The 20,771-nt window shown below is 37.5% G+C and overlaps 1 protein-coding gene across 3 annotated transcripts in view; it reads left to right on the forward strand.

The window, feature by feature from the left end:
• The window catches only part of AGO3 (Argonaute 3), a 466,191-nt gene that overhangs the window by 224,901 nt on the left and 220,519 nt on the right, over positions 1-20,771 (forward strand). For all 3 annotated transcript variants that reach the window (XM_067138589.2, XM_067138590.2, XM_067138588.2), the window contains exon 8: positions 13,458-13,565. In XM_067138589.2, coding sequence (XP_066994690.2) covers positions 13,458-13,565 — 108 coding nt within the window. The remainder of the gene's footprint in view (positions 1-13,457; positions 13,566-20,771) is intronic.

The raw sequence follows: 20,771 nt of genomic DNA on the forward strand, positions 1-20,771 counted from the left end.
GGATTGGAAACCAGTCACGAAGGATAAGATATATGTTGTGGTTGCTCTTTATATGGTAATGTGTATAATACAAAAGCCTAAGTTATGAAGCTGTTTTTCTAAATAATCTATTCTGTCTATACATTTGAATCAATTAGTAATTTTGTGCTTTTCAACAACAGTGAGGCCGCTGATACATGTCAGGTACCCCTCCAAACTTTTTCAGAATGTATCCGATTATGTCCTACCTAAAATGAAGTTCCAGTATTATTGAAATCCGTAAAATAGTACCAAAGTTATGTTGCTTTGAATGAAGCCTTGCCCGAATCTGAAAAAGTTTAAACACCATGCTCAGATCTCCTCCCGCAGCAGAGAGACGACCGGGCATTTAAATCCACCGCGCTGAGGAGTTGAGGAATGATAGTAGTCAGCAGACTAATCAAGTACCGATTTGACTGCGCGATTCAGGTCACTTAGCTGTGAGCTTTCATTCTGGACATTGTGAGTTTGAACTCCTCCATCACCAAGCTTGAAGTTGCTTTTCTGTGGTTTCCTGTTTTGACACCTGGCAAAGGTGGCGGTTGTGTTGGTGATTATTGTTTTCAGAGGAAGTAAAACTAGGCAGCCATTCTCTGTGCTCAAACGCCAAACCCCACGGCACTTAACGCCGTTGAAAAGGCCTTGGCCTTCCCAGCGACCGCTGCTCTGCTCGAAGGCCTGCAGATTACGAGGGGTGATGTGGTCAGCACGACGCATCCTCTCGGCCGTTATTCTGGGCTTTCGAGATCAGGGCTGCCATCTCACCGTCAGATAGCTCCTCAATTCTAATCACGTAGGCTGAGTGGACCTTGAACCAGCCCTCAGGTCGAGAGAAAAATCTCTGATCTGGCCGGGAATCGAACCTAGGGCCTCCGGGCGATCCTCTATGCTCACTCCTTGCTAATACTGGGGTTGTAATTTAATTAAGATGGCAGCTTCCTTCCTAATACTGCCCCTTTTCTTTATCACTGAAAACCTTTCTAGTATTAAATAACACTTGTATGTTTTATTATAAATTCACCTATTCAATACAATACAATTTTAAAAATTAGGACATTGTCCTTATGAAAACTGTTGACATGAAATTAATATATTATATGGTACATGTTTCGCCTATCAGTAGTAGGCATCATCAGCCATATTTTTCACCTTAGGATAGATCAGGTACCTGATTGGAAATAATTTATAAATGCTGTGTAAATCTATGTCGTTTAAAATGTATTGAAGATTATTAAACATGTAGTATGCTGTTACTTGACAATATTTGTGATAATATTGGAGTCTAAAAACATGACAATTATTTGAGGATTATGACATATTAAAAGATATTACAATGAAGATAAAAATCAGAAAACACATTCCATTTAGTTGTCAGATGGCGTATTGTTAAAAACTTGAGCAATGGTAATGGTCGTTGGTTCTTGAAGTTAATAAATGTTGATTTTCATTTATTTGCTTATAGATTTTGAAGAATTTTTATATGACCTGGTTCCTTTTGAGGTACTATTAGTTGGAAATGTTGGTGCCGTACGCTATATTGAAGTCTTTGTAGGCGTCATTAGACCATTAGTTAAACAAAGTCTAAAAAGCAAAATTACAACAGAAATAAACCACACGGTCAGGACAGCACAAAATGCATTCGATGAAACAAGCACCAGTACATGTGAAGAGAAGAATCAAATTCGTCAGAGATATACAATAAGGGAAAGGAGAAACAAATGGAATAACATATCGCCCTTAACCAATCAAAGACAAAATGATGACGGTGAACTAGAAGCAGCAGAAAAAATGGCATGGCTGCACGTAGGTCGGCTCAAACAGAGCACCACGGCAACAAATATAAGGAAATTCTTGGAAAGGAATGGCATCATAGGAGACATAGAATGTGAAGAACTTCATACACTGGGAGACAGAAAAGCTTTTAAGGTCGGTTTCCCATATATCTATCTGGAAGATGCACAGAGTGCGGATTTCTGGCCACAGGGAATAGAAGTCAGAAGATTTCGCTTTCGGAGATATGATAGGAGACCAGAGGAAGAACGAGGGGTGGAACGTCAGTAAACATCTCACCCAATTGCCAAAGAAGAAGGGACCTTGGTCGAGCACGGAAATAAGTGTATTATTATGGAATATAGGGGGAATAAGAAACGCAATACCCCACATAAGAAACGCAATACCCCACATATCACAGAAGACAATAGACGACACAGATGTTATGATACTGACAGAGACATTCCTCACGGAACCAATGGACTTGCAAGGTTACTATGGTATACACACGCTAGCGACCCCGACGGAAGGAAGACCAGCAGGGGGAGTCACAATCTTCATAAAAGGGAAACTGGGAGATATCAAGCGAATCATCAAGGAGGAAAACATGGTCACAATCACATCAGAAATTACGATAACAGGAATTTATATTCAGCCAAATACACCTGTAGAAAACATAATGGATAAAATATCTATAGCCATAGAACAAACGAAAGCAGAAAGGAACATTATAATTGCCGGAGATTTTAACTGCAGGGTAGACAAAGAAAATACCAAAACTCTCATCCTTCTTGAGACACTGGAAGAAGAAGGCTTCAAAATAGCAAACAGAAAAGAAACACCAACCTACTTTGCACAGAACGGTCATAGCGCCATCGACCTACTATTTTTTAGAGGAGTACAACTACAATTGTGTAAACAAGAAGGTCTATGGAACTCATCGGCAGCACCAATAAGGAAACACGTACCTATAATGACACGCCTACGCATGGAAATCCAACAAAAGAGGAAGGAAGCAAAAAGACCAAGTATATATACTAGAAAAATCCAGCGGGAAACAGTAGAAGAAAGCGAGGAAAACATCGGGAAAGCTAGAAACCTAATAGAAGAAGAAAGACTAGAAGAAGCCCTAGCAACAGCCACCAAAGTAATAACGAAAGCCATAATAGTAAAGGAAAGAAGACACGCACAAGCTTGGTTTGACCAAGAGTGTTACAAGGAAAGGAAAGCAACTAAAGGCCCTGAATGCAGCAAAATTATACAGACCCCCAGAAGACTTAACAGCATATGCAGAGAAAAGGAAAAAAATATAAAGAACTAATAAAAAAGAAAAAAGAAGAATATACAGAGAAACAAGGAAGGAAACAAGCCGAGGAAGCAAAATCAGACCCATACATAGCGCTGAAAAAGAAGACATCAATCGCAACAGGAGAAATTCATATGGAGAACTGGGAACATCATTTCTCGAACATACTAAATAAGGAAGGGCTGAAGCAAGCATATGACATAGAAACAGCAGAACCCGCACATGCTGTGGAGCCAATAACAACGTATGAAATTAGGAAAGCAATACAAGGAGGGAGAAACAAGAAATCCGCAGGACCAGACAAAATTTACATGGAACACTTAAAAGATTCACGTGGCGGGATGGAAGAACTGTGGAAAGACCTAATGAACAAATGTATACAGACTGGGAAAATACCAGAGGGATGGAACACAGCGACTCAAAGATATTGTTCAAAGGAAAAGGGAGCAGAACATCACTAGACTCATTTAGAGGAGTAGCACTAGAAAATGCATCCTTTAAAGTTTTCACGAAGATACTAAAGGAAAGATTACTGGAAGCCTTCAGTGGGTACATTCCAGAAAATCAATTCGGTTTTATGAAAGGCAGGAGCACGGTCCAGGCAGTGAAATACCTAATAAATCAGGTAGAAGAAGCCTTAAGACACAAAGGAGGGAAATATCACGCAGTCTTTGTTGATTTCAAGAAGGCATTCGACTCAATCGACAGGCGAAAGCTAAACTGTATATAGGATAGTATCTTTTGTTTATTTCCACCTATTCAATACATTACAAGAAGTTGGCATTTATTTTAAAACATTATTCAGATGAGACATGTTTCGCCTCTCACTGTGAGGCATCTTCAGTCATTATCAAAAACCTTATTATTTTACCAGGCATCTGGTTAAAGATATTCAAAAATGTGTTTGATGATTATAAGAGAGGTAAGATTTACGTCCTCCTCTGCGAACCATGTGACCTTGCCGCGGTGGGGAGGCTTGCGTGTCCCAATGATGCAGATAGCCGAGCCGCAGGTGCAACCATATCGGATGGGTATCTGTTGAGAGACCAGACTAACGAATGGTTCATCGAAAGGGCGGTAGCAGCCTTTCGGTAGTTGCAAGGGCGGCAGTCTGGATGATTGACTGATACGGCCTTGTAATAATACTCAACATGGGTTTGCTGTGTTGATACTGCTACACGGCTGAAAGCAACGGGAAACTACAGCCGTAAATAACTCCCGAGGACATGCAGCTCTCTCTGTATGAATGATGTACTGATGATGGCTTCCTCCCGGGTAAAATATTCCGGAGGTAAACTAGTCCCCCATTCGGATCTCCGGGTGGGGACTACACGAGAGGGGGCGATCATCAGGAAGATGGATACTGACATTCTGCGAGTCGGAGCGTGGAATGTTAGAAGTTTGAATCGTTGTGGTAGGTTAGAGAATCTGAAAAGGGAGATGGATAGGCTAAAGTTAGATGTAGTTGGCATAAGTGAAGTACGTTGGCAGGAAGAACAAGATTTTTGGTCAGGCGACTACCGAATTATCAACACAAAATCAAACAGAGGAAATGCAGGAGTTGGTTTAATAATGAATAAGAAAATGGGGCAGCGGGTAAGCTACTACGACCAGCATAGTGAAAGAATTATTGTCGTCAAGATAGACACCAAACCAATGCCCACCACAATAGTGCAGGTTTATATGCCTACTAGTTCAGCGGATGATGAAGAAATCGAAAGAATATATGAGGAGATAGAAGATTTAATACAATATGTAAAAGGTGACGAGAATCTAATTGTGATGGGAGACTGGAATGCAGGGGTAGGCCAAGGAAGAGAAGGTAGTACAGTAGGAGAATTTGGATTGGGACGAAGGAACGAAAGAGGAAGTCGTCTGGTTGAATTCTGCACTGATCATAATTTAGTCCTTGCCAATACTTGGTTCAAACACCACAAACGACGGCTGTATACGTGGACGAGACCTGGAGACACTGGAAGGTATCAAATAGACTTCATTATGATTAGGCAGAGATTCAGAAACCAGGTGTTGGATTGCAAAACTTTCCCAGGAGCAGACGTGGACTCTGACCACAACTTGTTGGTCATGAAATGCCATCTGAAGTTGAAGAAATTGAAGAAAGGAAAGAATGCAAAAAGATGGGATCTAGACAAGTTGAAAGAAAAGAATGTGAGGGATTGTTTCAAGGAACATGTTGCACAAGGACTAAATGAAAAGGCTGAAGGAAACACTATAGAGGAAGAGTGGAGAGTCATGAAAAATGAAGTCAGTAGGGCTGCTGAAGAAATGTTAGGAAGGAAGAAAAGATCAACTAAGAATCAGTGGATAACTCAGGAGATACTAGACCTGATTGATGAACGACGAAAATACAAGAATGCTAGAAATTAAGAGGGCAGAAAAGAATACAGGTGATTAAAGAATGAAGTGGATAGAAAGTGCAAGGCAGCTAAGGAAGAATGGCTGAAAGAGAAATGCAAGGATGTCGAAGGCTGTATGGTCCTGGGAAAGGTAGATGCTGCATACAGGAAAATCAAGGAAACCTTTGGAGAAAGGAAATCTAGGTGTATGAATATTAAGAGCTCAGATAGAAAACCACTTCTAGGGAAAGAAGACAAAGCAGAAAGATGGCAGGAGCATATCCAACAGTTGTATCAAGGTAAAGATGTAGATAATTTGGTTCTGGAACATGAAGAGGCTGTTGATGTTGATGAAAAGGAAGACCCAATTTTGAGGTCAGTGTTTGACAGAGCTCTGAGTGACCTCAATAGGAACAAGGCACCTGGAATTGATGACATTCCCTCTGAATTACTGACTGCCTTAGGAGAAACCAGCATGGCAAGGTTATTTAATTTAGTGTGCAAGATGTATGAGACAGGAGAAGTCCCATCCGATTTTCAGCAGAATGTGGTTATACCTATTCCCAAGAAAGCCGGTGCTGACAGGTGTGAAAACTACCGCACCATTAGTTTAGTATCTCATGCCTGCAAAATTTTAACACGTATTATTTACAGAAGAATGGAAAAACAAGTTGAAGCTGAGTTGGGAGAAGATCAATTTGGCTTCAGAAGAAATGTAGGAACACGTGAAGCTATCCTGACTTTACGTCTGATCGTAGAGGATCGAATGAAGAAGGACAAGCCCACGTACATGGCATTCGTAGATCTAGAAAAGGCATTCGATAATGTTGATTGGACCAAGCTATTTATGATTTTGAAGATGATAGGGATCAGATACCGAGAACGAAGAATTATCTACAATCTGTATAAAAATCAGTCTGCAGTGATAAGAATCGAGGGCTTTGAAAAAGAAGCAGCAATCCAGAAAGGAGTGAGGCAAGGCTGCAGTTTGTCCCCTCTCCTTTTCAATGTTTACACAGAACAGGCAGTAAAGGAAATCAAAGAGAAATTTGGAAAGGGAATCACAGTCCAAGGAGAGGAAATCAAAACCTTGAGATTTGCCGATGATATTGTTATTTTATCTGAGACTGCAGAAGATCTCGAAGTTGCTGAATGGTATGGATGAAGTCTTGGGTAAGGAGTACAAGATGAAAATAAATAAGTCCAAAACAAAAGTAATGGAGTGCAGTCGAACGAAGGCAGGTGATGCAGGAAATATTAGATTAGGAAATGAAGTCTTAAAGGGAGTAGATGAATATTGTTACTTGGGTAGTAAAATAACTAATGATGGCAGAAGTAAGGAGGACATAAAATGCAGACTAGCACAAGCAAGGAAGAGCTTTCTTAAGAAAAAAAATTTGCTCACTTCAAACATTGATATCGGAATTAGAAAGATGTTTTTGAAGACTTTCGTGTGGAGCGTGGCATTGTATGGAAGTGAAACATGGACGATAACTGGCTCAGAAAGAAAGAGAATAGAAGCTTTTGAAATGTGGTGTTACAGAAGAATGCTGAAGGTGAGATGGATAGATCGAATCACGAATGAAGAGATACTGAATCGAATTGGTGAGAGGAGATCGATTTGGCTAAATTTGACTAAAAGAAGAGATAGAATGATAGGACACATCTTAAGACACCCAGGACTTGTTCAGTTGGTTTTTGAAGGAAGTGTAGGGGGTAAGAACGGTAGGGGTAGACCAAGATATGAATATGACAAGCAGATTAGAGCAGATGTAGGATGCAATAGTTACGTAGAAATGAAAAGGTTAGCACAGGATAGGGTGGCATGGAGAGCTGCATCAAACCAGTCTATGGACTGATGACTCAAACAACAACAACAAGATTTACGTTAGTTATAAACATGTTCATGAAGTAACTAAAAATCCAATATATTGATAAAAACATAAGTAGTTCTTTGTTGAGTAGGACTTGTTTGATTCTACTATAGTAAGAGAAGGTGGCTTGAAGCCGTAGTCGTTAATAGATGTCTAATACATAGCGGAAGGCATAAAATATCAGTTCTATGAGAATATACATTACATTCAAATGATACTAAAAACTAATGGATTCAAAGGTAGTACATATAAAACGTTCAATGAAATAACTATTGATCTAATAAAATGATAAACACATATGTAGTTCTTTGTTAATTAGGACGTCGTAAGATTGTACGGCTTAAAGCTGTAGTCATTAGTAGATGTCTAATACATAGTGGAAGGCATATGAAATCAGTTCAATGAGAATATATAATACAAACAATTGATACATAAAAACTGGTAGATTCATAAGAGGTACATTTAAAAATGAAGGCGTCATGTGACTATAAAAGACAGTTGATGGCTTAAAGCCGTAGTCAAGGTTTGAAATGTAGGTCAAATAACTGCTAAATATATGGTAAAAAGATATAAGTCAAAATATACAGCTTAGTATAAAAAATATGAAGGAAAAACATTCCAATTGCTTGACAAAAGTTACTTGACGTTGGCATGCGTATGTCCGTGATATTTATTGGTCAACATTTCGTAGGTTATTTTAGATTTATTCGGCAAGATTGCGTTGACAAGAAGTTCACCTGATGTTTATAGTTGGCCTAATTTGTAAAAAGAAAGTTGCAGAGATGATGATGGGTGGAAATTCTCAACGTTGGTATGGTTTTTTTGACGTGAAGGTTGGAGAGCTGTTGTGTTCTTCTTCGATGACAATATATTTTATAAAACGTTGATTGTAAATAATTTATACTATTGAAGAGTATTATGGAAGTTTGATGAAGCTGTTGAATTATTGTTGTTATAGAATGGTTCTGAAATGAAGAAAAAAACTGTAGTTAATTTTGACGAAAATGAAAGAAAACATGGGAAGGTTTTGTTTAAGTGTTGTTAGTGAGAAAATGTTGGTGCTTACCTATGGCTTTGTAGGCCCATTTAACAAGCTGTGTGAGGCGCTATTAGGATACTAATGGTCACTAACGGTTTTGACTCCTTGTGTTGTACGTATGTCGTCTGGCTAGAGGGGACGGGGGTAGGAGGGGGCGGAGTTGTAGGCTTGTGATTCGTGAACGGGAGGGAGTTGTGAATGGTAGGGGAAGCGGAGGGGCGTGTATCATTTATTGGTTTCTGAATGGCGCGTGGAGGGGAATTACGTAAGATGGGAGGGGGAGGGGGGTATCATGTATTTGTTGACGTAGGGGTGTTTGTTGATACTGTTTTGAAAATATTAAAAAACTTTTTGTTCCGAAGGTTTACATTATTGAATAATGTTACTATTTGGTCATATAAAGGGCTTCTATTGTCTATTGGATCATTTAAATTCTTATTAGCATTGAATTTTTGGTCCAAAAATACGTATAAATTTTCGAATTCGGTCATAAGTCTACCTTTGTTTACTGTTTTTAAAATTTGAAGGTCCTGTTCAATTGTGGTAAAGTTGTGCCCCGTTTCTTTCATATGATTGCTCATTGCTGAGTGTTTATTATGTTTTTGAGCATTGAAATGTTCTGTGTACCTAGTTATGAAGCTTCTTCCTGTTTGTCCGATGTATGAGCTGAGGCACTCATTACATTTTAATCTATAGATACCGGAGCCTGAGTATTTATTATTTTCTGAATTTATTGTATTATGGTTGAAGAACATTTTTTGGTTTGAATTTTGAGTTTTGAAAGCTATTTTGATCTCTTGATTTTTTAAGGTTTTGGTTACTTGGTGTATGATTGGGTTGGTGTATGTAAAGGTTGCGAACTTTGATTTTTCATTTTTTATTGGGGAGAGGTTTGTGGATAGTTTCAATTTAACTTTATTGATTAGTTTGTCTATGATAGAGGGATTATATCCATTAAAAGTGGCTATTTCTTTTATTGTATTTATTTCTTTTTTAAAATTGGTCGCTGAAAGGGGGATTTTTAGAGCTCTGTACACCATACTATAAAATGAGGACTGTTTGTGTGATTGTGGATGAAGGGAACTTTGTTTAATAGTTATAGGTGTGAATGAGGGTTTTCTGTAAATTTGGAAATCAAACTTATTGGAAGTTCTTGTTATTGTGATGTCAAGAAAATGAATTGATTTGTGGTTCTCGTCCTCTTTAGTGAATTTAATATTGTTATCCAGATTATTTAAATAAGTTAATATGTTTTCACTATTGTTGAGGTTTTTGTCAATTATTACTAGCGTGTCATCAACATAGCGTAGCCAGAGATTTAATCCATTGATGTTATTTATTATTTTGCTGTTTTCGAGGTTTTCCATATAAATTTCAGCAAGTATTCCGGATAAAGGGTCTCCCATGGCCAGGCCTTCCTGTTTGTATATTTTATTGTTGAAAGTGAAAAAGTTGTTTTGTAAGACGAAGTTTAGTACTTTTAAGAATTCTTCTATTTCTATTTTGCTTAAATTGCTATGTTTGGAAAGATTGTTTTTTATTATTTCTATAGATTTTTTAGCGGGAATGTTTGAATACATGTTAATGACGTCGAAAGAGCACAATGTGTGATTCGGTTTTAAGTTAAATTTTTTTAGAGTTTCACATAGTTCTATTGAATTTTTGGGGTGTTTGTTATGGAATTTGAAATGTTTTTTGAGAAATTTCTGGAGGAATTGTGAGGTTTTATATGTCGGGCTATTTTGGCTGTTTATGATTGGTCGAATGGGAACGTCCTTTTTATGTACCTTCGGTAGTGATCTGACGGTGGGTAGTTTGGGGTTCATATTAATGAGACTTTGGTATTCATGTTCATTAAATAAAAATGAAGAGTTTTTTAAAAGTGTTTTTAGATTACGTTGAGTTTTTGTAGTGGGATCCTTTGAGATTATTGTGTAGGTCTCATTAGAGAAGAACTCCTCTGTTTTATGAATGTAATCTTGTTTTTTCATTAAGACTACAGTATTGCCTTTGTCGGCTTTAGTTATTATTATGTTATTAGTGTCCACTTTTTTTCTTAATTCTTGGATCTGTTTTAGTGAGGACGAGTTATTTTTGTTAAAAATTTCTTTTACAAGGGCAGGTAATTTCTTTTTAATTTCGTATTTTATGTCGTTTTGTTTGTCTGTTGGAATTTGTTTGTTTATGTTTGTTTCAGCTTCGGCTATTGTAGTGATTATATCTTCTGCTTTATGTGGGTTGGGCCAATTATGTTTTAAGCCTTGGTTGAATAAACGTGTTTCTTTATCTGTAAAGGTGACGTCGGATAGATTAATTGTAGTTGGAATATTGTTCCAAGGAGAGGGGGATATTTTTATATTACTGTTCCTGTTCATTGATTTTGCTTTTTCTTCTTTTAAGTGTGTCAATTTACGATTTAGTGTTTCTTGTTTTTTGTTCAATGCAATCTGTATTTTATATGTAATGTGTTGTTGATAAGAAAGCCATTCTAGCGGTGATAACGATTGCGCGAGAATCAAATGTTCACGATAAAGTTGTGTATTTAATAAGGATTTCTTTCTATACAATAGTTTTATCTCATTTTTGAGCCAAAGGTTGTTGATTTTGTTTTGAATATCGTTAGATTTATGTTTCGGAATGTTTTTCCTTTGAGTCGATTTTAGAAATTTCGGCACTAGATTGGATCTTACACATTCTTTTTCATCACTTGTAATAAGGCGAAAGCTAATCGAGAAAATGAAATTGACAATCGGCGAGAGAGACCCACTAGTGAGAATAGTTGAAGCATGTCTACAGAGGAACATAATCCGAATAAACAACAACGTAGACATTTTGGAACACATAATGCATAATACCAATTTATAAATTTTCCAGCTAACTCATTCCTGGTTGCCAGCGTTTCGCCCTCGTGTGCTAGGCTGGGCTCATCAGTTGGTACCTAGCACACCTACCAAGACGCTGGCTAGTGCATACCGTGGAGGCCACTGCGTAGGCTAATTGTAGCCACCGGCAGTGCCAATGCACTATGAGACACTTTGTCCCATTATCAAAAATTGATGCCTGCCTGGCCATCAGATGATATAGTTGATTCCCATAGGGAACCTAAAATATTTGTTCCGAATGAGTAAATTTATAATACCAATTTTATAAATTTTCCAGCTAACTCATTCCTGGTTGCCAGCGTTTCGCCCTCGTGTGCTAGGCTGGGCTCATCAGTTGGTACCTAGCACACCTACCAAGACGCTGGCTAGTGCATACCGTGGAGGCCACTGCGTAGGCTAATTGTAGCCACCGGCAGTGCCAATGCACTATGAGACACTTTGTCCCATTATCAAAAATTGATGCCTGCCTGGCCATCAGATGATATAGTTGATTCCCATAGGGAACCTAAAATATTTGTTCCGAATGAGTAAATTTATTATAAATTTACTCATTAGTAAATGAGTAAATTTATAAATTTACTCATTTACTCATTCGGAACAAATATTTTAGGTTCCCTATGGGAATCAACTATATCACAAGACATAATGCATACGAACGGAGTTATGCAAGGGGATCCCATGAGTCCCACACTTTTCAACATTTATACAGCAGATGTGAACCGCATAGTAGAGGAAGGATCAAAAGCAGAGCTGATCCTATACGCAGATGACATGCTGATCGGAGCGGGAAAAAAAGGAGGTTGTGCAAAGGGCAGTCCGCAGACTAGAGACCTGGGCGGAGGAAAGCAGCCTACAGATAAATGAAGAAAAGACAGTACAAATGACCTTCAGAAAAGGTGAGAAATCAACGCCTGAAGACAACATAACATTACACCAAAAGCCATTACAAAAGGTACGAAATTACAAACACTACAGACAACGGCGGCATCCTTTGATATACATATTCAAGAAAGAATGGCAGCAGCAATCAGAGCCTCATACAGCATCCAAAACATTTCAAACCTATCAATCAGCGTGGCGATGAGACTTTTCAAGACGACAGGAGCGCCAGTGATAACATATGGAATCGAGATCGTGTGGGAAAAGCTGAAGATCGGAGACCTGATGAGAATAGAAAGAATAAAAGCAATGTTCATGAAGAGGATTACCCGCGTCGGAAAGACAGCGCCATCCCGGATGGTATACGAAATGATGCGGGAGACGTATTTCATAGAAGACATACGATCACAATTCTACCTACAATCAACGGAAGCAAGCAGGGCACTAGTAAACATCAGGGAAAGGAAGAAAAGTGAAATCGACCTCGACTTCTACGCCTCACCAGCGATGACGGACGATAGATGGACTAGAGAGTGCAACACACAACGCCACGTGATAACATGACTCTCCATACATGGGTTTCACCACAAGATATGCGTAAACCAGAAGTTCCATGAGCCAGACGAAGATTGTAAGTGCATTTTGTGTGGACAGAAGTGTAGTAGATATCACATCATAACATGCACGAAAAGAACCAGGACAATTACAGACTATAGCAAAAACTGAAATGTGAAATTTATTTAATGCTCAAACTTGAGTGTACATTTCTATATTAATAATAATTAGACCATCTTCTTTGATCTGGTAAGAGTTTGTGATGGGTATGGCTCTTTGCTGTTGGGCGTGTTGAGCTGAGCGTATTAATTGGAAGGGAACGTTGTTGTCATTAGGTGGTTAGCCAAAGGTATGATGAGTTCCCTTCGACCATGTAGTAAGAGCTCGGCGACTGCCAGTTACTCTAAAACTCTCAACCTAAACTAACATCTCAGCGGTGCAATCTCACAACTTTAAAAGAATATCAAATGACTTTGGCTACAAAACAGTTGTGAAGAACATTTGTCTTATTCATGTAGGACAAGAGTGTGAAAGTAAGGTAGGACTTCAGGTGCCGTTATTGGAACATCTGATTAATATTGGTATGTTGACTTCAGGAAAAAAATGTTGGCAAATGGTGGTGTACTTACAGTGTACTGTAAGTAGTTGTTAAAATATTGTTAATGGCAGAATTTTCCAGAAAATATATTCTAAACTAGCTGATTAGCATTAGCAAATAATTTTATACACTTCAATCTCACTTTAATCAATTATGATGTCTGATTTTGCTTTTTCTAGTTGTCATTTATGGATTACTACAAAAAGCAGTACGATCTTCGAATAACAGATCCTGGACAGCCTTTACTCCTTAGCCGAGTCAAGACAAAGATGCCTAGGGGTAAATCGGTGAGTGTAATAATTTAATTGTGGATTTGTTTTGTTTTTCTTGAATCCTATTAAAGTGTTATGTAGTGACAGTAAAGAGGGTGGCAGTGGAAGTATAATAGACATTTTCTTTTATCAGTTCTCATAAGGAAAGTCTTTCTGGTAGTATGTTATCACATTACTTGTCCAGTTGAATCTTGTTAGCACAGTTTCCTGCTAGGTCAATCCGATCCTGTTGATTAAAGTATAAAAAACTTAATTTCACAGTTATCTCCCTCTTTACTAAGTTCATAAATTTGACAGCAAATATTTTCAGTTTGATTGTTTGCTGAGCATATTGTGTTGCGAATTGGGAGCTCACTTGTAGTTCTATGCTTTAGCGTAGTGTTTCTGCATTTACTGCTGCACGTATAATCTATGCAAAAATATGAAAGTTAGAGATTTAATAGTGAAATATATTACAGGGTAAGAAAATTGGAGGCAAAGGAAAGGGCTTAGTAGGGAGGAAGGGGAGGCGATGATGATGGCCTGTAAGGTGACCTACTGAATTTTGTCTTGTCTTAATTTTAGCCTAGTTGTATCATTTTCGCGAGACAATCTATATAAAATAGTTTTTCTATCTGTATTTTTTAAATGTATGTCTGTTACAAATACTAGCCTATGTGGGGTTCAGTTTAATTTTTGTCTGTTACAGTATCACGGGAAAACAGATAGGGTGGTTTTAATGAAAGTTACCAAATGTCTTCATCAGGAAGTGGTGAATAAAATGTTTCATTATCGGTGGAGAAAAACTTAGGGGGTTGAAAAAGCACTAAAATACAAGACAATAGGGTAAAACGGTAAATACAATAATTAAATAATACAAGATATTTTTAATGCATCATAAAGCAAATTTAGGCCTAATAGCAGTAACAATAGTAGGTAGCAGGTAGGGACCCTCTTCAGAGGCAGCCCTACTCAGGGAGTGGCGCCCCTGCCTATGCGAGTCCCCGAGCTCACTGACCCGGTGTGTAACATCTGGTTCATTCGAGTGTGTGCAACCGTTGCTCGTCCAATGAACTGTGTCTTTGTCCACGTGAAAGACAAGATGCTCTACTTAGTTGTTTACATCAGGGTTTAACTCTCGTGTTAAGAGTTTGAACATGGCTCTTTGATTCGGCCACCATGTCTTGGTTACTCAAAGTGTCTTAGGTTAGTTGCGACAAACGTGGTGTAAATGTTGAACATAAAAGCGGGGTAATACTGTAGTGGTTTTTTTTTTTTTTCATGCGTTGACTCAAAGTATTTCCGTAAGTTTTCAACCATTTTAAAAGTGAGTGTTACAAATTCTGAATAACAAACTGTTGCATGTTTGTGTAAAGTTCAAAGCTATGTATGTTAAAACAAATTTATCTGGAGCATTTTTTATTCTAGAAAAAGTTGCTTTTGAGAAAAAGCAAAGCTTTAGTGTGCGTCCTCAAAGGAATGCACAGGTGCGATTTAAGAGTGTCATCGTGGGCATTTAAAAATGACCACACATGCAATAAAACAGGGTATGACCCTGTGCCCTGAAGTGTCTACCAGAACTCAAATCTGTATAGAATGTTTTTTTGTTGCCGTTTTTGGTCAAGAGTCTCAGTAGGGTTCCTTAAAGTTATGGAAAAGGAACAATCGAGTGACAGACAGTATTAAATGTAAAAAGCTAGGAATGAGAACAGGAACAGATACCACATACCTTCTTGTGTTCCGGCCTTATAAGGACCACGTTACAATTTCAATTCTTCCTCCTTAGTTCTTTCCTTTTCTTCCAGTATTCTTTCATTGTTTCACTGTGCTGCTTTTTCCTGTCTTCAGTCCACTTTGTGCCTGTTTTCTTTTCCTTCCTCCCTTGGAATCCTTCCATTTGTAAGACTTTCTTCCTAAAAATCTTTCTTTCCAATAATTCTTCTTCTCGTATGTTGTTCCTTTCCAGGTCTTTCTTGACTTCTTGAATCCAGGTGGTAGTTGATTTCTTTTCCCAAAGGTACTTGAAGATTCGTTTAGTTAGTCTATTGTCATCCATTCTGTAAATGTGTCCAAGAAATAGCAATCTCCTTTTTCTTATTGTTTCTGATATGTTTTCTATGTTCTGGTAAATTTCATTGTTACTTCTTTATTTCCAAAACTCTGCAATTCTTAGAGGACCTAATATTTTCCTTATAATTCTTCTTTCTAATATTTCTAATTTATAGAGCTTGTAGTTCAGTGCTAGACATTCGCTGGCATAAAGGCATTCTGGTTTCACTACTGTGTTGTAGTGCTTTATTTTAAGTTTTCTTGATAAGCACTTTTTGTTATAAGTATTCTTAGTTATACCGTAAGCTCTTTTCATCTTTTGTATCCTCTCCTCTATAGCAGATTTTTCTAAACAATTTTCTTGAATTGTCTCACCCAAATATTTGAATTTCTTTACCTTTTCTATTTGACCAATATCCGTTACTAAAAACTTCGGGTATCGTCGCCATAAGACCTATCTGTGTCGGTGCGACGTAAAGCCCCTAGCAAAAAAAAAAAAAAAAAAAAAAAAAAACTTCGGGGACCTTTTTATATTCGTAAAAAAATTTGTTTTCTCGGCAGAGATTCTCAAGCCTGTCATGTTGGCTGTCTTTTCAAGGAGATTGACTTGCATTGCTGCATCTGTAAGGCTTTCTGAAAGTATGGCAAAGTCATTCGCAAATGCTAGGCAATTTTTTATTGCAACACATTTGTTCTTCTTCCCCAGCATGAGTGGCAATATTTTGGATTCTTTCAGTTTTTCATTCCAAACTCTTACAATTTTCTCCATGACACAATTGAAATGGAGTGAAGATAGACCATCGCCCTGCCTGACACCTGTATTTATTTTGAAAGGTCGAGATATTTCACCCATAAATTTTACTTTCGAGATAGTGTCTGTAAGTGTTTCACGAATTAGGTTTGCCAATTTAGTTTTAACTTCAAATTCCCAGATTACTTTATCTAGGATTTCCCTATCAGCAGAGTCAAAAGCTTTTTTAAAGTCAATAAATGTTACAACTATGTCTTTGGAGTTTATTAATCTGTGTCGAATTATAGATTTCAGGTTGAAAATCTGTTCAGAGCAAGATCTTCCCTCTCTAAATCCACCTTGATATTCACCCAATTGACTGTCCAGTGTCAATTTTACTCTTTTTAGTAGTATTGTTAAAAATATCTTGTAAGCAACTGGCAAGAGAGATATACCTCTGTAGTTGTTGACATCTTGCTTGTTACCCATCTTGTGTAATGGGTGTATTAGAGCCACTTTCCTCTCCTCTGGGATCATTTCTGTTTCCCAAATTCCTTCAAAGATTATTTGTAGATCTTCCATTTTGGTTCAGCCCATTTTAAAAGTTCAGCTGTTATGGAGTCTTCCCCACTAGCTTTGTTATTTTTAAGATTTTTTAATGCTTCCTTAATTTCTTCCGCTGTTGGGGGTAAATCAACTTCTAGATTTTCGTGAATTTCTGAAAATTCTAATTTATGATTTGGCTCAAGGCAGTTCAGCAGGTGTTCGAAGTGTTTTGCCAGAATCTCACAATTCTCGGCATTGTTAAGGCCAATATTACCTTTTGGATCTCTGAAGCAAATACTCTGGGATTGATAATCTTTCAGGTTATTCTTAAAAGGTCCGATAGAAATTTCGGGAGTTATTTCTTACTAAAATTATTCTCAATTTCTACTAACTGCGATTTTTCAAAAGATCTTTTAACCTGCCTTATGATTGTTGTTTCTTTTCTTTGTTGTTTAAATCGCTCATAGTGTTCATTCTTTCCGGAACATTTCCATTTTTTCCACTTTTTCGTTCTTTCCATAAGTGCTTCCTCACATACATTATTCCACCATACTTTTTAGTTTTAACTGATCCAAATACTTTCTTCGCTGCACTATTAATCTGTTTAGATAATTCTGGCCATTTGCCATGCTGAGTTATTTTAATTTCTTACTGAAAGTTTTCTATAGTTGCTTGTGTAATGTTGAGCCTATCTATATTGTATTTCATTAATTTTCTCGGCCTTCTTTGATTCCTGACAGGTAGAAGCTTTAGCTTAATTTTAGAGGAGTAGTGATCGGAGTCAAACTCCCCACTTCTTATTACTTTAACATTCCTAATTTCCTTAATATTTTTTTGAGAAATAGGTACATGGTCCAATTGAAACTCACCTAACATCGGGCTTGGGGACACCCATGTTTTAGCCTTTCTTGGAAATTTCTTAAAGAAGGTCGACATTAATTTTAGGTGAAGGGATTTACAGAGATTAATTAGTCTCATGCCATTTTTGTTTGTTCTTTTGTGTGCCGGATATGCCCCTACTGTTTTGCTGAAAACTTTTTCTTTGCATATCTGTGCATTAAAATCACCTAGTAGAATAATAACATTTGATTTTGGAATTTTTGACATTTCATCATCTAGAAGACTCCACAATTCTTCAGTTTTACTCGGGTTCTTGCTATTATCTTCATTTGTTGGTGCATGACAGTTAACAAATGTATACATTTTGTTCTTGCATTTAAGTGTGAGAAGAGATAACCTTTCTGAACTAGATTTGAATTCCACAACATTATCAACTATTGCTTCATGGACATAAAAGGCGGTACCTAGTAGTGGCATTCCTTTCATAATTTTGGTTGCTGGTTTACCTTTAAAGATTCTATAATTTTTGGTTTCTGTTACATTCTCATCCAAAAACCGTGTCTCTTGAGCTGCTAAGATCTGGATTTCATGTCTATCTAAGAAAATTTCCAGTTCTTTATGTATGCCGGTTTTTAACAAGGAATTTACATTAAGAGTGCCTGCAAAGAATTTCCTCTTAAATTTAAGTCTGAAAGGATTCCAAGGATGCTCCGACTCACCCTTATTTCAGATGTTGGGACTCCCCAGAACCCTAGGTGGAAAGCAATGGTGGATTTCTCTTCTGAGCTACCACCTGGGGTAGTGCTTTCATTCAGCAGACTTTCCATTCTGCAATTGAAATTGTACATTGTACAAGGTAGGAAATTAATTCCAAGATAAGATCGGATTGTTAGTCCGAAATGATTTTTTATTCGTGCTTTACTCCACTGGGTTCTTCCACTCTCTCCGCCATTGGGACATTAAATTTCTCATCCGCCTTCAAGACCGTTGACCAGGTTTCACCTGTAACCCTACGCAGGGGCCCTTACAGGGTGCTAATCCGGAGCCAGGTGGATCCAGGTTTTTTTACGAGGTTGTTACTCCTCCCCCTCCTCCTTCCCCATCAACTGCAAGATGAGGCCCCGGGTTTGGGACCGGCAATGGCAGAGTTCCAGAATAATTCTTAATTATTAATTTCATTATGGTCCGTATTGACAATTAATAGGGTCCAACTATTCAATACCATTAGAATGTACAGTACATCTTCCCAACATTCCTCTTCTAGTACTTTATTGCTATCGACTGCTCTATTTGCGACACAGTATATTGTGTTATAAAACTGGGACTAGTTTCGACCTCATATATATTGGGTCATCTTCAGCCACGCTCCAACTCAAAGACATAAGCACACATATAATCAATAATAATATAAACACGTTGGTATGACAAAATTTACAGTCTTCATTTAAAACATTGATGAGGTCCAAACAATATATCCGAACTTGAAACTAAATAACACATCAAAAGTGTAGTGATTGATGCTGAACTATTTTGCCGTTCCTACAACAGCCAATGTTCTTGAGTTGATGTGGGACTTGGTAACCTTATCTGTGTAGATGAGCAACTTGATTGATAATTTATGTTTGTTCATTAGTATTATGGGTAATGACTTATGTAGCTTTAAGGGGATGTAGTTATGATGATGATGCTTGTGGTTTAAAGGGGCCTAACATCGAGCTCATCGGCCCCTATCAGATGTAGTGGAGTCTGGTGTTGGTATCTGTACCAAGCGCATGCAACTTACGAAGAATATAGGAACATTCACTTCAAAAGAAATTAAACAATAATCACTACATCTGATGAAAAGGAATACCTATTCAAATTACGAATGTTCCCCTTAAAGCTACATACATCATTACCCATATTACTAATGAACAAACATAAATTATCAAATTGTTTGTCTATACAGATAAGGATACCAACTCCCAGATCAACTAAAGAACATTGGCTGCTGTAGGAATGGCGAAATAGTTTGGCTTCAATCACTACACTTTTGATGTGTTATTTAGTTTCAAGTTCGGATATATTGTTTGGACCTCATCAATGTTTTAAATGAAGACTGTAAATTGTGTCATACGAACGTGTTTATATTATTATTGGTTATATGTGTGCTTATGTCTTTCAGTTGGAGCGAGGCTGAAGACGACCCAAATATATATGAGGTCAAAACTAGTCCCAGTTTTATAAGACAATATACTGTGTTGCAAATAGAGGAGTCGATAGCAATAAAGTACTAGAAGTGGAATGTTGGAAAGCTCGAGTAAGGTGGAGGGCTTTGGTACACTACCCTACTTAGAGAGAATCTGGAAAAGGGAATGAATGAAGAAGAAGAGAAAGACTGTACATACTAATGGTATTGAATAGGTGGACCCTTCCTACCCTTTGATAGAGAATAAACACATGGTTATGGTAATATGTCCCAGGAGTGAAAATCATTACAGTATGTTTAAACTATTGTAATAGAGTATTTTAATTGAAAAACACGTTTAATAGTACTTATTCCGAATACTTCTAGGTTAATTCATAGTGCTTAACCCTCTGCTGCATACTGTTGCCATTAGGCAACAAATAACTTTCCACCTGTGTAAATGGATAAATATTATAGACAGAGGTAGTTTTACGGCACACCTTCAACTGTACAGTCAATTAAACACATATCCCAGTGATGCCTTTGTTTTTTTTACATAACATAAGACAAAACAGCCCTACAATTTTATTAGGTATTTACTTTACTATTCTTCAAGCCTATGAATATATTGAAGCTGCTTTTACTATTAGTGACGCGGTATATGGATCAACCTTTTTTGTAGCAACAATAAAATATAGTTCCCATAGGTTTTCTCCTACTGCTATGGCGGCAACTATTCAACCAATATGATTAATAGAAGAATAAGCTATTAGCTTTTAAAGTGGTTGGTAAACAAATCATAGAAGGTGATGGAAATATAACTCAACTTAATATATACCCCCCTAAAATTGCTATTATGACCAACACTAATATTCTCTTCAATATAATTCATCCTTCATCATTTAATGGG

This window comes from Anabrus simplex, chromosome 1 (genome assembly GCF_040414725.1).
Source record: "Anabrus simplex isolate iqAnaSimp1 chromosome 1, ASM4041472v1, whole genome shotgun sequence".
Classification (NCBI taxonomy): Eukaryota; Metazoa; Arthropoda; class Insecta; order Orthoptera; family Tettigoniidae; genus Anabrus; species Anabrus simplex.